We start from the raw sequence: 15,526 nt of genomic DNA, 5'->3' as shown, positions 1-15,526 counted from the left end.
GCCTCCCCCCCCAGAGGCTGCCTCTTCTCACCTGAGCCCCTGAGGTCTGGGCTTCACTTGGGGAGCTTGCTGGGTTTCGCTCTGGAGGCCCCTTCCCGCACTGCTCACCCTCTACCCTCCGTGACCTGCAGAGCCCCAGCGCCCAGCGCATCCTGCCCCCTCATGCCTGGCTGTTGCCTGCTTAGGCACCAGAGCTGGGAGTGGGATTGCTTGAAAATGGGACCCCCCACCCTGCACCCCTGCTGAGGTCAGGCTGGAGTACTGCCCCCCCCCAACCAGGCGCTTTCCCACTTGCAGACAGGCCGTCCCCAGCATCCCAGTTCGCAAGGAGGCCGTGGGAAGCCGGGGAAGAGCCACCCACATTTGGGAGCCCTATTTATAGCATCGCCTTGCGGCCTGTGCTCTCAGCTGGAGAGGATGAGTGGCACAGACTTCCCTGCCGGCTGCATCCCCAACCCCACTGCACATCTGGGAAAGTGGCGCAGGCACAGGAGAAGCCACAGTGCGTGCACGGGGATGGAAGCGGTGCTGGCTGTGCCGGGGAAAGTGGGCAGAGCTCTGCTTTGCTCTAGGCCCCCCGCCCCTTGGGGCTCCCCACGTGCACTCGCTGGGGAGGACGGGGCCTTCCTTTCGCTGGCCTGGAGGCAGAGCCAGTGGGCCTTGCTGCAGCTCTGCTCGTGAGCAGGGCTGCTCCTGGGAAGGGCCCCCAAGGGGAGGGGTCCCAGTAGACCCCCTCAGCCCTGGTGGGAGCTTGGGGGTGGGGGCGGATCCGAGCTGGGGCTGTAGGCTGTCTGGGGGGGGAGGGGGCTGATGTCAGAGGAAACATCGCTGGCCAGGAGGCGTTTCTGGAGGGCGTCCCAACCCCGTTGGTCCGAGTTCCAAGGCGGCTGTGTATGGAGCAGCTGAAGCAGCTGGGGAGGCAGGTGGGGGCGGGGCCTCCTTTCCCCACTCTCCTTGCAGTGCTGACGTGGCGGCTTTCCTTTGTCTGGAAGTTACCGCTTCCCTCCCGCCTCCCCACGAAATGAGGGACTCAGCATGCGTCATTGCCGCTGTCCGCGGTCTCAGATGCTTCCCCTGGGGACCTTTCAGCGTGGAAAGGCAGTGGGGGCGGAAGGGGGGCAGAAACGCAGGGGGCATTTGCTCCTTCCCAGCAGTGGAACGTCCGGATGCCATTATTCCTTCCCCTGCTGCATTTCTCTGGTGCCTTTCTGTTCTTTCCAAGTGGGAGGGTCTGACGTGGCTGGATCGGGCACTGGGCACTGCAACATTGTGTCGGCAGACGTGCCCTCGGCAGCAGCCTTTTGGTTCTTTTGGGCGGTCTGGGGCCTCCACCCTCCAAGCGTGGGCCTGCATGACATGTCCAATCCAGGGCTGGGTGACCTGGGTTTCTCTCTCCACCGCCTCCCCCCCAGCGAAGGGCGGGCAGCCCCTTCTCCAACTCTTCATACTTGCCTTGGCCAGGAAGAGGGAATGCCATGCTGGAGACCACAGCAAAAGCAGAAGCCCCAAGAGGCTGATTTGGGATGCTGCCCCAGCTGTCCCTGCAGTTGGGGGAGAACAGACCTCCTCCTGTGCCTGGCACCCCAAAGGGCTTTTCTGCTGCCCAGGACCAGCAGTGGCAGCCTGCCACCCTTCCTGGTCCTAGGGCAGGAGGGCAGAAAGGCAGCCTTGCCTTTGGCACACAGTGTGCTCCAATGGCCCCCCAGCTTCCAGGTGGAGGCACCCGTGAAAGTTTCCTTTGGGCTTGGAGGGCCACCTCCCTGGAACGCATCGCAGCCCTTAACCTGGGTGGAGCCCAGTCAGCCAAGCCACTGTTTGAGGAGAGGCAGAAACGCTTTTTATTGCCCAGTCCCCTGCTTTCCTCGTGGAATCTCCTGGGCTGTGCAGACAACCGTTGTTCCCTGCAAGCGTTCACCTTCTGTCCCCCATCAGAATTAAGGAGACAAAACATCTTTGGCTTGGAAGGGAGCCCTAGAGCTGCCCATCCAGGTGTTCCCGGGTTCCCTCAGCAAGCAAGGTTTGCACTGATCCCTTAAGGGGGGAGGTATCCCCGCACCCCCTTTCTTTCACACAGTTCTTCTGTCCAAGATCCACCAGTTTGAAAGAGCACCGGGGGCGGGGGGGTTGCAGTGCTGCGGCTGGGCAGGCAAAGGCCCACTGCAAGGGCCAAGACCTCCCTGTCCCAGGACCTTCCCAGCAAAGTTGGGCTGCCCATCAGGGTGAAAGGCTCCGGCCGGGCCCGGCTCTGCGTGGCGCAGAGCCTTGTGCCAGCCGAGGGGAAAAACATCATTCTGGCAGCCGGGAGGAGCTTTGCAAGGCTCGGGGCCTTCCAGCTTGACCTCCTTCTCCCGGGGCCACACTGGCAACTCTGGGGCCTGGAGGTCGCATAGAGAAGCAGCAGTTAGAGGCTGCCTTGGGACTGGCAGGGAGCACTGTGAACCCTCCCGGCCCAGGAGCCCCCCTCCCAGCCTGGCACCTGCTGGTGCAATTGAGATGCCCGGCCGCTGTTTGCCTGGCTGGGACCGCTGGCAGGACGTCTGCAGAGCACCTGACCCTGCTACCCGGGCCGAATTTCTCTTCCTGAGAAGGAGGTTTGCCACAATGCGGTGCCCCCCAAAGGGGTCCAGAGCCCTTGGGTTCGCTTCCCTTGCAGCTTTTCTTCCCCCCAACCTGGTGCCCCCCCATGAGCCCAGACTAGTCAGGAGGGGCTGATTTGCAGGGATTCCCTGGCCCACATTGTGTGTGTGTGTGTATGCATGTGTCTGTCCCCATCCAGAGGGGCTGTTCTTTGCCTCTCCCCGGTGGTGGGGGTGAGATTGCCTCCCCTGCAGAAATCTGTAGGATGGCCCCCACCAGCCCTTCACCCTCGCTCTGTCTTCCCCCACCAGACTGTCCTGGCTCACGCGAGCAGCAAGGAGGCCCGGCTGCTGTGGGTGAACACGGAAGGCTGCTTCCTCTCCGTGGGCTCCAACCAGGTCTGGATCCTGTCCTGCCTCTGCTGTGGGGCGGGGGCTGGGGGGGAGGAATCCTTTCTGGCAGGCTGGGGGTGGGTTTGGGATTTGGGGCTAGCAGGGGGGGCCTCACTCTGAGCCCTCCAAAAGCCCCCCCCCCTGCAGCCTGTAAGGGCCCTGCGGGGTCATTTGCTTTGCGGGGGGGCAGGTCTCCCCCAGGCAGCCCAGCCTCATCTCCTTTCCAGATGATGGAGCGGGAAGTCTGGCTTTGGGACGAGCGCCAACTGAGCAGCTCGTTGGCTTCCATCACACTGGATGCGTCCCCCAGGTAAGGTGGCGGCAGCGGCATCTTCCAGCATGGACTGTGGTTGAGGGGCACAGCAGCTGGGGGAGAAAGGCTGGGATGGGAGATGCTGGACCCAAAGTACCGTTCTTTGAGCTTGCCCTGTGGGGGGCCTGAGCTTGCTTGGCCTCAGTTCGGCCAGGATGGCCTAGAAAGAGGCCGCTGGGCCAAGGCCCTGGGCTGGCAGCAAGACTGGCACTGCACCTCTCCACGTGGCCTGCCTTGGGCATCCGTGTTTCTGGGACCATGGGCCACCGCGCTTGCGTGGACTGTCTGGTGGAGGGCGCTGAGGGGAAGGTCTCTCTTGAAGGAGCTGCTAGAGGTGGGCCCACCTATTCCAGGACGAAGTTGGAAATGCACACAACACAGAAAGAAACATTATATGAATTTTGTGACCCGCCACCCCAAAAACTACTCGCCTCTGGCAAGCGGAGATCACTTCCAGGTCACCAGATTGGGAAAACGATTGGCCTTTGTTTTCCTGCAGATCTTCAAGTTGTTGAAATGGTCTTATCAGGGCGGCTTTGTCTTTGGTGTGTTTGCTGCTTCTGGGTGGCGTTTGCTCTTCAGGATGTCCTTCTAATGGTTTGGGGGGGGAGGCACTACTTACCGGCCGCGTCTGATCTGCTCAGACCAGCGAGAGCAGTAGCTGCAAATGTGGGGCAAATGGCTCAAGCGATTCCAGGCTGTCGGCAGATCTGCCGAGAAGGAGTGCAGGGCTTTGCAAGGTTTTGCAGGGCTGCCTGTCCTGTCCGTCGAACTGATAGCCAAGGGGCATATGGGGCATGGATTCTGGAAACCCAGCAGGCGAGTGGGGAGTGCAGGGAGCTGCTTCCTTCAGTGGGGCTCTGTCCCTCCCGGCAAGGGGGCTTTTCCTAGCAGGCTGCTGACCCAGAGAGTCACTGACCCTTCCTTACAGCTCTGGAAACCAACGGACAGCCTGCGGAGCTCTTGGCTGCTTGGTTGGAGTCGGGCTAGTCAAGGGGCTTCTCTCCTTCTCCCCCCGCCCCGCCAGGGCAAACCCTGGTGGGGAATTCAGCCGGGCCTGCTGTTAGCAACCGGTCTGGGTCTCGTGAGCTGCCCAGGCGGCAGAGAGGGGCTCCACCCCTGCTCTCCGGCCAAATGTCTGGGCGGCGGGCACAGAGCAAGCAGCTATGGCCACACAGCTTCCCATGAAGCTTCCTCAGAAGCAAGGGCTAGCTGAGGGGGGCTGCCCTTCTGCACACCTGGCCCCTCCATGGCAGGGGCTGCTGTGCCCCCAACTCAGCCCTTTGCTGCCAGCACCAGAGCCCCGCTGTCCGTTTCCCAGGGTAACTCTGGGAATGGAGGAGGCTTCAGTGAAGGGCATGCTAGCTAGGTGGGTGGTGCTGGGGGAAGCGGGCCTCGTTACCCGGGAGACCCTGGGAACTCTGCAGGCCCCATGATGTCGGGCACAACAGAGGCCAAGGGCTCAGCCCTTCCAGCACAGATAATGCCAGGGGCTTGGGGCGGCCCCGGCCACCTCTCAGGAAGGGTTTGTGGGTGCATGAGATCAGCATTCAGTTTACCTGAGATACTGTAGTGTGCAGGCCTTGTGCCAGCAGCTGCAGGATGGGGATCCCCCCTGCCCCCAATGCTGTCTCCTCCCACCCGCATTTTGCAAAAAAGCTGCTCAGCTTGCTTGGCGGCAACAGGCCTGCTTTTCCAGCCGAGAAAATGTTCCCCTCCCAGCCATGCTCCCTGCCTGGCCTAGTGGAGGTGCTGAGGATGGACCCTGGGCATTAGCGCAGGGCACCAGCCTGGTACGAGAGTTTGACCACCTGCCTCCAGGCGGCACTGTCTGCCACAGTTCTTCAGAGCTTTGGCTGCAACCCCAAGGCCCTCACCCAGGGAATAGGAACCATGGCAACTGAAGCACCCCAAGCACCACTTGGCCTGCAGGGAGGGAGCCCGCATGGGTCCTGCCAGGGCACTCTTCAGTCTAGTGAGGGCTCAAACCTTTACTCTGGGCACTTGGAACAGCTCATGGGTGCCCCCTGGCAGACAGGAAGGGAACAGCTGGGATGTCTGCTTGTCCGTCGCCTCTCTGCTTCCTACTACAGTCAGGATTTTGGCAGGTCCTGTGGGCTCGTGCCAGCGGTGGATTGGTGCTCCTTGGCGCATGGTGAAGAGTCTAATAAAGAAGGGCCATTTATTCAGCTGTGGAGAGAAACCCCTCCTCCGCTTAGCTTTGGGAGGCAGCTTTGATAGCAATGGTGAGGGAGGGGGTGTCTCAGCCTGCCCCCACCCAGCAGATGCGCAACCTTAGCCTGTTCCTAAAGGTAGTAAGAATGGGCTGCATGGTGGCAGCACTGAAGATGGGCTGAAGAAACTCTGGGGCAGGTAGGGGTTTTGGGCAGGAGCCTCAGCTTGGCAACCCTGAGCCCTCCCCATCCTCGTAGGCCATCTCTTCTCACAGATCTGGCCCCTGGCTGGGGAGGCTGCTCCGTTTCCCAGACTTGAGACTTGGAGCTGCGCCTCATCATCAAGCCACCCACGAGGGTCTCTTTCAGCCAGGCTGCTTTCCATGGGGAGCACCGTCCCTGGGGCCATGTCAGCCTCAGGGATGGGCAGCCAGCACCTGGTTCTCATCCTGGGGGTGGGCATCTGGCAGTGTTTCCAGAGGGCACCCGGGGAGGAGGCCCTGGTTCCCCAGCTGGGGGCATGGGCCCACAGAAGCTGGAGCCTCTGCTACCAAGCCCTGCAGCGTCAGCCCTTTCTCTCCCTGTGGGACCTGAGCAGTGGCTGGCGAGCCCAACCTCCCTGGCTGCCAGGGCCAAAGGAGGAGCCAGCCCGGATCTGGCTGGCCAGAACCCCAGGGTGGGGCCAGCTTGGCCGTATGGCTGCTGCCTGCGCCTTTCCCCCACACCTCATTTCCCCTCTCAGCTGTGGTTGGAAAATCCACGTGGCTCATAAGGAAAATATTTGCTCAGCGGAAGATTTTGCAGGAATCTGGGATGTGAATTTGAACAGTCTGCGGGAAGACAAAGGGCCCATTCAGTGGGTCAGTGAGTCCCTGTGGGGAACTTCCTCTGTGCCCCCAACCTTCCCCAGCTTCCCTCTGGGCCAATAACTCCTGAAGGCCCTCTGGCTTCCCCTGACCACACGTGGGCCAAGCAGGCCGGTGGCTTCCTGGCCCCAGAGTGGGGAGGGGGCTCTGGCTTTGGTGCCCCTGGCCTTCCAGAAGAAGCTGCAGTCCGGAACACCCTTCTGCTGCACCCTTTGGTGGAGGGGCTGGGTGCCTTGTCATGCCAAGGAATGGGCAGTTGACCCTGGAGAAGCCCTCTAGATCACAGGATCAGGCCTCCCGCCCAGCCCAGAGCTCTGTAAATTAGGCTGCAGAGCTCCTTCATCTTGCCTCTGAATTTTTCCTATGGAAATTGGGGTCATTCTCCCTTGGTTTTCTTGGCTTTGTCTTACAAACGCCTCTGCTGGTTTTTGTTTCTGAAACGAGTTTCCCGACATCCCAAACGATGAGCAGGATCTGACGTTAAAACAGGAATGCTGGCCAGATTGGCAGCTCGAGGGCAGCTGTGCCACCTGTGCAGGAGACATTTGATTCTTCTTTCTCTTTTGCCGCTTGTGGTGAGAGGTTAGTAAATCTGCGGGGTGGCAGTGCCAAAGTGTTCCTAGGGCAGCTGGGAGATCTTGCAGCACACTTGGTTCAGCCTGCAGGTAGTGACTTACTTCTGGGCCCCTGCATGGAGTGATTCAGCCCCATGGGCAGCGCAGCCCCAACCCAAGTATGGGTCTGGTCATTGGACCAACGTTCAGTTTTCCAAATCCTGAGAGCCCCTGCACCGCCCCCGGCTTTCGCAGCCACAAGGAAAGAGCCACGCTGCAGGTCCAGGGTCACGGTTCTAGCCTGAATCGGGTCCTCTAATGCAACCCACGTGGTGCCTGCCCGATCCAGCAGCAGCAGCAGGTTTGGGAGGTGGGAGAAGTCGGCTGGGCCCCGGCAGAGGCAGCTGTGTAAACACTGCTCTGGCTTGGCTCGAGCAGAACTGCTGGCTCACGCTGCCAGAGGAAGACTGTGGGTACCTGGCAAGAGCTGCTCTGCCAGGTTGCAGTCGGGGGGTGGGGCTACTTTGAGAGGTGGCCCTGCCTCTTGGAATGGGCATCCTTTGGAAGCAGTAGGGCTGCTGCTCCGTCCACTCCTTGGCCTGTTCCAGGGGGCAGTTCCGCAGGTGCTTGTCTGCTGGGGGCCACTGAGCCTTCTCCTTGGAAGCAGGCCTGGAGCCAGCTGGCCCCCCTCTCCCTCTGCGGACAAAGGTCAGCCCAGGAATTCGTCCCTCTCCCTCTCCCTCTCCCCCCCCCCCCGTTGCACAAACTTGACCATGCCTGCAGGGCTGCCCTGTGATTAGCTGCCCTGTGAACAAAGGTTGAGCAAACTATGCAGAACAGAGGCCTGCACTTAATTTTCAAGCAGCATTTAGATCACTGTTTCTCAACCATAGCAGCTTGAAGATGGGTGGACTGCAGCTCCCAGAATTCCCCAGCCAGCTATGCTTCAAGCTGCCAGGGTTGAGAAACACTGATTTAGATGCTCTTGGTGTTGAATTTGGCTCTAGTATAGGTCTATTACTTTGAATGCACACTATAGCAATGAAATGTGCAAGAAATGAAAAAGTGCAAGACTGGGTCAACTCTGGTTTGGCTCACCCAACACTGCTTAACATATTTTGTGAAGCCAACCATGTGTAGCCCTTGGGGGTCTGATCCAAGCATTAATCCCGACTGCATCCCCCCAGGAGAACCTGCTCCAGATCTAGTGAAGACAGGTAGGGCTCAGCTAATAGGTTGAGCTCTGTCGCCCCGTCCGACCTGTGGGTTTCCTTCCCAGGCTTCCTGGCCACCGTTCTCTCTGGCAGTGCGTCTGGGGCCTCCTGGGGAAGAGTGTGGCCCTCATCGGGAGCTGGTGCAGGAATTGTCTTCTCCGGCCTGACAGCCAGGCTGTCCTGGGTTCCCTGCAAGCACCATCATGTGGCCTTTTCACCTGCTGCTGTTTTGCTGATACCCATGCCTGTCCTCGTCCCAGTCCCAGTTGGCATTGGGGTAAGCCTCATCCCCACAGAGTGCTCTGCATTCACCATGGAGTTTCCAGGCCTCGGGGCTGCTAGTTTCCAAGAACGGCACAGAAGGGCTGCTCTGGATCACTCCTGGCCAAATTAATGAAGAGGAGGGAGACCAGATTTTGCCTACAAGGGAGAAGGGGCCTGCACCTTCATAAAGGCATAATTGGTCCGCCGAGCCAAAGGGTGTAACTGGCTCCCACCGCCTCTCCCAGCTCTTTGGAGAAGGCAGAGGGGGGGATCCCCTCCTTGCAAAGACCCATGCTGCAGAAGTCCTTTGCTCACAAGGCCGCAACTCCACAGTACTGCAGCACTGGGAGCCGATGGTCTGGTGCGTTGAGTGGGTGGGGGGCTGATGTCTTCACTCATCTCAGAAGGGCACGGTCAGTGCGGGTGTTCTCCATACTCTGCCTGCTGCCTCCCACCCCCAGCAGGGTCGTAAGAGTGCCTCTCTGCCCGTATGACTGCTGTGAGAACTGGATTCTCTGGAGTGTTTATTGCACACTCCTTTCTGTAAATGCAGTCTGTGAGCCATGCTCTCTTGCTCACACTCACATTTTTGCACAAAAGCATTTACAGTCGGCACGATCTGTACAAACCTGTTATTTTTGTACAAAAGCATTTATCATCTGGTTTTACAAAACGTATCAGTCTGTGTTAGAAAAGTGATTTCCAGGAGAAATGGGACACAATTACAAATAGGATCTCGGCATTCATAGCCTTTGATTCCCTCACAGGGCACCCAGGGGCTCTGTCTCTGCCTGCCCTCCCCCTCCTCCATCGCTAACAGGAGAGGCTCTGCTCCTTCATTTGGGGTTTCTTTGCAGCTGCCCAGTAGGTCTGCACGGCTGGGGCTACCCTCGGCAGACCCAGGTTGCCGGCACACGGGTTCCTCACCGTGGGGAGGCGGCCTCTTTCTTTCTGTGCAGCCCTCTGGCCTTTCTGGGCACTGGTCCACGCTGGCACCCCAACCCACCCTCCAGCTCCAGGAAGATGCTTTGCCATCATGGGGACTCAGGACCACTGTTGCATCAGGGCCCATTCGGCGGCCCTAAAAGTAGGAAGGTCCCAGCACCCTTGGTGTGACGGTGCCTGTGCCATGAGGCCGCATGAGAGGCACCTCACACTCGGAGCTGAGGGGTGCTGCAATCCTGGGGTTCTGCGCAGCCAGCTCTGCCTTTTCGCCGTGCACCTTCACCCCCTCCAACTCCAACGGACTGGAGCCGGCAACCCCAGGGGCAGCTTGGGCCTTCCTCTGCCGCCTGCACCGTCGCCCGTAGTAGGAGCCGGTGGCTGCTGCCACCAGCAAGAGCAGCGCAGCAGCCACGGAAGGGGCCACCACCACCGGGAGGTCGGGGCCTCTGCTCTGGACGACAGGGGCATGCTGCTGGCGGGTCAGGAGCAGCGTGCGGGCCTCCACGCAGAGGTCCTCGTGGGCCTTGTCACCAAGGGCCCCGACACAGATGTGGTAGGAGGAGTTGGGCTTCAGGGCCCGCACGGTGTATTCGGGCAATGTGGCCGGCAGGCTGAGGGTGACCGGCCGCTTGTCTGGCCCTGAGAGGTCCCAGTACGTCACGCGGATCCCCTTCAGCTGTGTCTTGGACTGGATGTAGCTCTGCAGGTCCACTTTCAAGGAGGTGCCCCCCACGTCCTTGATGGCTATTTGCTTGGCCTGGGTGGGCTCTGGTGGCGAGGTCCCCTGCCCCCTGGTCACCTCGCAGTACAGGCCGGTGAAACCCAGGGGGCAGATGCATTCCAGGTGGTCATCAGGGCCTGGCTGGCACAGGCCCCCATTAAGGCAGGCGTGCGGCGGGCAGAGCTGGGCTTCAGGGCTTGGCTGGCCCTCCGGGGCAGGGGACAGGGTGGGTGTGAGGCCGCTGTCCCTGGCTATGGGGCTGGCTGTGCTAGGCTCTGGGGGAACAGGCCCACTGCTGGGAACAGGGGTGGCGAGTCGAGGGCTGGTGGCTCGTAAGGCGGTGGTGCTGGTGGTGGTGGTTGGGCAGCCAAAGTCAGTGTATTCCAGCTGCTGGAGCAGCCGGCCGGCATTTTTTGGGGGGAAATGGCAGCGGGTCTCCTCTGGCCTCCGGAGAAGGGCTTTGCTGAGACTCGCCCAGCCAATGATCCAGCTCATCTGGCAGACACAGTTAAAGGGGTTCTCCGCTGCCGTGACAGCCCTGAGTTTGGGGAAGGGGCCAAAGAAGTCCCAGGGGAGGCTGTTGAGGTTGAGGCTGCTGATGTCCAGTTCCTGGAGGTGTTGGAGCTCCTGGAAGTCCTCTGCCCACAGCTGAGAGATCAGGCCGTTCCCTGCCAGGCTGAGTTTGGTTAGTCCAGGCAGCCGGTTCAGGACGCCTGGCACCCTGGCCAGCCAGTTGTCCGAAATGTCCAGCTCATGGAGGTTGTGCAGGCTCTGCAGGAGCTCTTCATCCAGGTGGCCAAGGCCCAGCCCTGCAATCCTCAGGGACTCGAGGCTCTGGGTGTGGAAGGCGCCCGCCTCGAGGGCAGCGATCTTGTTCCGGCTGATGTCCAGCAGCAGGAGGGTGGGCAGGTTGAGCGGGGGCACAGCCTGCAGCTGGTTGTCCTGGAGCTTCAATTCCAGGAGGCTTTCGAGCGAGTCAAAGGCAGCTGGGTGAATGGCCTGGATCCGGTTGCGGTCCAGGTAGAGCCGCTCCAGCTGGCGCAGGCCGTGGAAGCTCTCATTGGTGATCTCCCGCAGCTGGTTGGAAGACAGGTCAAGGTTGTGGAGCCCTGCCAGTGGCTGGAAGACGTTGCGCGGCAGGCTGGGGATCAGGTTCTGGGAGAGGTCCAGGAGCTGCAGGGCAGAGAGCCCCACAAAGCTGTCCTCGCTCAGGGCACGGAGGCCACTCTCAAACAGGTAAAGGCGGGCCGTGTCTGGCAGCAGCCCCCGCGGGACAGTGGGACTCCTCCTGGAGACGCAGAAGACCGTCTGGGGCTGGCGGCACTGGCAGCTGGCCGGGCAGCCCTGGGCGAGGATCCCAGCCGGGAGGAGCAGGAGGGCCCAGATCGTGGGGGGCCTCATGGTGCCCCTTCTGCAGACCGAAAATGAAGAGTTTGGGTGACGGGTCCTTCCAGCCTTGGGGTCGTTTCTGAAAAGCCCCTGTTGAAAAACCCCTCCCCAAGCTTTTGTCCTGAAGTTGCAAGCCCTTCTGGGTATTTGCCCCACCCCAGGATTTTTCTGGGAGGCAAACTCGTCTTCTCTCTGTTGGACAGATGGACACCGCCCCCCCCCCCCAGCAACTTGGTTTGGTCTATGCCAGTGTTTCTCAACCTTGGCAACATTAAGATGTGTGGACTTCAACTCCCAGAATTCCCCAGCCAGCCATGCCAAGGTTGAGAAACACTGGTCTATGGAGATAGACAGGGAAATTGACATCTTCTCAGTGACGAGCGCAGGGGGGCACATAAGCAATCTCCCTTCCCAGGGAGCAGAGCCGTCTCCGAGGATCAATGTGGGGGGGGTCTGGATTCTCTGGCAGGGGGGGGCATCAGAGGACAAAGAGGGGAGGGGCTGGCCATTTGCAGAAGGGAACCTGGCCTGTTGAGAGTACATGGGGCTGCTGTGAGGGCTTCCTCTTTTGGGGTTGGGAAATGTGCTTGCCCTGACAGGCACCCTCCTCCTCATTCACTACAGTCCCAGCAGCTGGCATGCACTGCCACTTTTGCGTACCCCGTCTAGCCTGGCTCCACAGACCCCAGGTGCCCTGCCTCCCATTCACTGTGGGCAGCTCCACGTGTGTGAAAGGAATGGAAGCCCATCTGGCTGCCACTGTGTCACATCTGATGGCTCAGAGATACCTTGTGACCACCCTGGGTCCCCTTCCCCTGCCCCAGGCACAGTCCTGGTCCCGCACCCCAAAGTTCACAGGGTAGGGCTGGAGCACCACTGGGTTTCAAATGAGCATCTCAAAATTGAAGGCACTTAGCACTTTCAGCCAGCAGACTTGATCTGACCCCTCTCTGGGGAGGGGCGGGGAGGAATTTTGATTTTTAGTTTAATGGAAAACCATGGAAAAAGAGCAAAGGAGGGATTGTTATATACAGAAACCAGAGTTGCAGCTCTCCCCATCCCCACCCAAGAGCTGAACAGGGCAGCCCACCCACCCTTCCTCACATTCTTGGCAAGGGCAGCCTGCTTTGCTCGCTGGGAGAAGGAAAGGCAGATCTCAGGTGCGCCCCCTCCCCCAGCTGAAATGAGATCATGGGGGCTTGTCTGTCACCTCGTTTAATAAGAGATGATTAACTCTGGCAAGAGGGGGCCATCAGGAGCTCTTTTACAAACTGGCACTGCTGCACGCCAGGTGATAAACTCTGGAATGTGCAGCTGGAGGAGGGCGGGGCTTCCTGGACTGCGAGGAATTGTCTTGCGGGGGGGGGGAGCAAGGGGGAGAGGAGGCCTCTGTCCCTCCAGTAATTCGAGTTATTGAAGGCCCCCCTTGCAGCCCCTTGGCAGGGACTCCAGCAGAGCCAGCAAAGGGCTCCCTGCGCACAAAGTGGTGTGTGCTGGTCGCCCTAGCTCTGCATTCAGTGAGCCTTCCCTGCCTCCACTCTGGGCTCCAGCTTCATCTCCAGTCAGGACCACAAGCAAAGCTCTGGCCAGCTCATCCAGCTGTGACATTTGCAACAGAGTTGATCCTATTTCTTCTGAAGTACCACCGTTTGCAAGATGTCCTCTTGCAGAGAGCATTGATCAATATGCAGTTATTCCAGCTGTGGTTTCCCCCACGGCCTGCATTTGTATGGCATCACAACTAGCCACCCACCATTGTGCCTTCTTACGTGAATCCAGACTTTCCTCCCTGAGGGTGCAGGAAAAGAGGGGTGCTGGACAAGGTGGTGTTCCCTCTCCCCCCAGCCTGTGCCCGCTTCCTTTGCTCCCTCTCCTATCTTCCATCCTCTTCCCATTGTACCATTTTAAGCAGCTGCGCCACCCAGCCAGTCTGGCAAAGGCAGTTTATGGGCCTCTCCTCTGGGCTTGGCATGTACGAGCAAGGGAGCCATTTGTGGCAAGGGGATACTGCTGGGAGGTGGGTCTGTGTCAGGGCAAGAAGAAAAGGCTCCTGGCAGGACTGCAAATTAAAGGATCAAGCTTCTGGCACAGGGGTGCTGTGCCTCTACCTACAGTGGCAGAAGAGCAATAGGCAAACTGCATTCAGGCCAGCCCCACTCCCAGGCCGAGTGGCTGCAGGTCATCCAAGGCCTTTGGCTCCTACATTGGCCAGGCCAGGAGGGAAGGGCAGGGGCTGCAGAGAGGCTGCCAGAGAACCTTGGCCTGTGGCTCCCCTCAGCCCAGCACTGTCCTTGGCCTCTGCCCCACCCTTTCCGCCTACCTGGCTGGGGAGGTCGTTGATGGGGGGGCATGTTCGGCCAGCAGCTGAATTGAATTGAATTTCTATGGAAGCTTGGTTTCCAAGGCTGTGGAGATGGTTGTTGGTTTGAGGAGGGAACGTTATGCCCCGATTTCTCATGACCAGGCAGTCAAACTGGCCCAGACTAAGAACAATCCAAACGAGAATGCCCAGCTGGGAACGCCCATGAGTAGGGCTCGGGGACCAGCACACCTCCTGGCGGACAAGGGAGTGTGCCTCTTCTGCTGGCAGCCGCGCTTTGCCCAGACTTAGGTGAGGGGATACAGGGAAAGTGGAAAGGTCAACCTACCCAACGTGGGGCCTGAGGAGGAGGGGGCGGCAGCAGGTCCCAGTGCTGGTAGACCACCTCCTACCAGTGCCAGCACTATCCTAAATTCCTTGAGAACTGGGAATGTGGGAAGGGGTGTCCTTGCCAACATAATGCAGCTGTGAGACCCTCATCTGTTGTTTCATTAAGAAATGAAGTTTCAGCAAAGCCCGAGGTGGCCCTTGCAATGGCTCTTAACACCATCTCCTTCCATGGGGAGCCCTCGAGGTTTGGGCAGCTGACAAGCAGCCTCCTGTCCCTCTTGCTGCCAATGGGGAGAGAAATGTGCAGGCCCGGCAGGCTCCTGTGCAAAGGCTCGGGTGCGCTGGCGGTGGCCTAGGAGCCATCTGGCTGCAAGATGCTGAGCCTGGGACGGCTCCGAACGCTTCCCTCAGGCTCCGTCTAAAAAAAGCCCAGAGCGTGCGGTGGCTGGCAGCGGATCAGAGGACTCCTTGACCCACAGCATGCTGGGCTTGGCCAGGGCGCCAGCATGCTGCAAACACCTGGAGCTGCCACAGCAGCCATGGGGAAGGGGGCGTGTGGCGGGGAGCCCGTTCTTGTCTTTCTACCTGGTTTTGTTCCGCCTTTCTGTGAAAGTTGGGGGGCCTGGCCACAGGGCTGCAACTGGGGGGGGCAAGCGGGGCATGTGCCCCAGGTGCTGCACTGGGGGGGGGGCACCAACATGAGTGTGGAATCCATTTTGCCCCGGGTTAAACAGACCCTAGTTGCCGGCCTGGCTGGCCCAGAGGGGTGGCCACAGGAGCAGCAAGAATGGTCAGAGGCCCATGCCACCTGCTGAAGGTGTGCCCATCTCCTGGGTCCCATGAGAGTTGCTCCCCCCCCATCAAGACTAGGGCAGGCACAAAACAGCAGTGGTCTCCCGGTGCCAGCCCTTCCCTTCCCTGTTGCTCAGTGCAGGACAAGGCCACTGGCCACTGACGGCTGCTACACCGACTTGGGCTGGGTTGGAAACGCCGCTTGACAGGCTGGCTGCAACTGACGGGGTGGTGCATAACCTGGACCCTTTGGACCGGCAAGCAGCAGGAGGGAGGGGTCCTGCCCCAGGCAGTCTGCGTTGTGTAACCCCACCCAGGGCCTGGAGCAGCAGGACTTGCTGGGAAGGGTTTCACAAAGACGCTCTGCCGGCCTTGCTCGCTTGCATCTCCCCTCCCTGCAATCCTCGCTTGCCCTGGCCAGAAGGGGCTGAGTCATATCCTTGTGAGTGGGTTGGCCCCCCACTGGTCTTGGTCTTGGTCTTGCTCCCTGCCTTGGGCTTTGGCTCTCCTGGGTCACTTCTCCGCTTGGGCCCCACCGCAGCCCCTCCTGCCTCCAGGGGCAGGCCCCCAGGAAGCGCCACAGCTTGGCCTGCCTGGAGAAGGGCCAGGCCACCTTCTGGGGCAGCAGAGTCTTCTGAGGACCAGCCTGGTGTCCATGCGGGGAAGGGGGGGCAG

The 15,526-nt window shown here is 60.1% G+C and overlaps 2 protein-coding genes across 5 annotated transcripts in view; one reads left to right on the top strand and one right to left on the bottom strand.

Annotated features, from left to right (window-relative positions):
- The window catches only part of VASN (vasorin), a 61,230-nt gene extending 49,677 nt beyond the window's left edge, over positions 1 to 11,553 (bottom strand). The window contains exon 1 of the mRNA XM_063314979.1: positions 9,269 to 11,553. Within this exon, the coding sequence (XP_063171049.1) occupies positions 9,436 to 11,421 (1,986 nt within the window). The 5' untranslated portion in view covers positions 11,422 to 11,553 and the 3' untranslated portion in view covers positions 9,269 to 9,435. The remainder of the gene's footprint in view (positions 1 to 9,268) is intronic.
- The window catches only part of LOC134505317 (mitochondrial import inner membrane translocase subunit TIM16-like), a 39,001-nt gene that overhangs the window by 8,026 nt on the left and 15,449 nt on the right, over positions 1 to 15,526 (top strand). For all 4 annotated transcript variants that reach the window (XM_063314976.1, XM_063314971.1, XM_063314974.1 and 1 more), the window contains 2 exons: positions 2,889 to 2,975; positions 3,197 to 3,279. In XM_063314976.1, coding sequence (XP_063171046.1) covers positions 2,889 to 2,975; positions 3,197 to 3,279 — 170 coding nt within the window. The remainder of the gene's footprint in view (positions 1 to 2,888; positions 2,976 to 3,196; positions 3,280 to 15,526) is intronic.

The sequence above is a fragment of the Candoia aspera genome, chromosome 14, assembly GCF_035149785.1.
Source record: "Candoia aspera isolate rCanAsp1 chromosome 14, rCanAsp1.hap2, whole genome shotgun sequence".
In the NCBI taxonomy this organism is placed as follows: Eukaryota; Metazoa; Chordata; class Lepidosauria; order Squamata; family Boidae; genus Candoia; species Candoia aspera.
The sequence above is the reverse complement of the archived record's forward strand: the minus strand, read 5'-3'. Positions and strand labels throughout refer to the sequence as shown.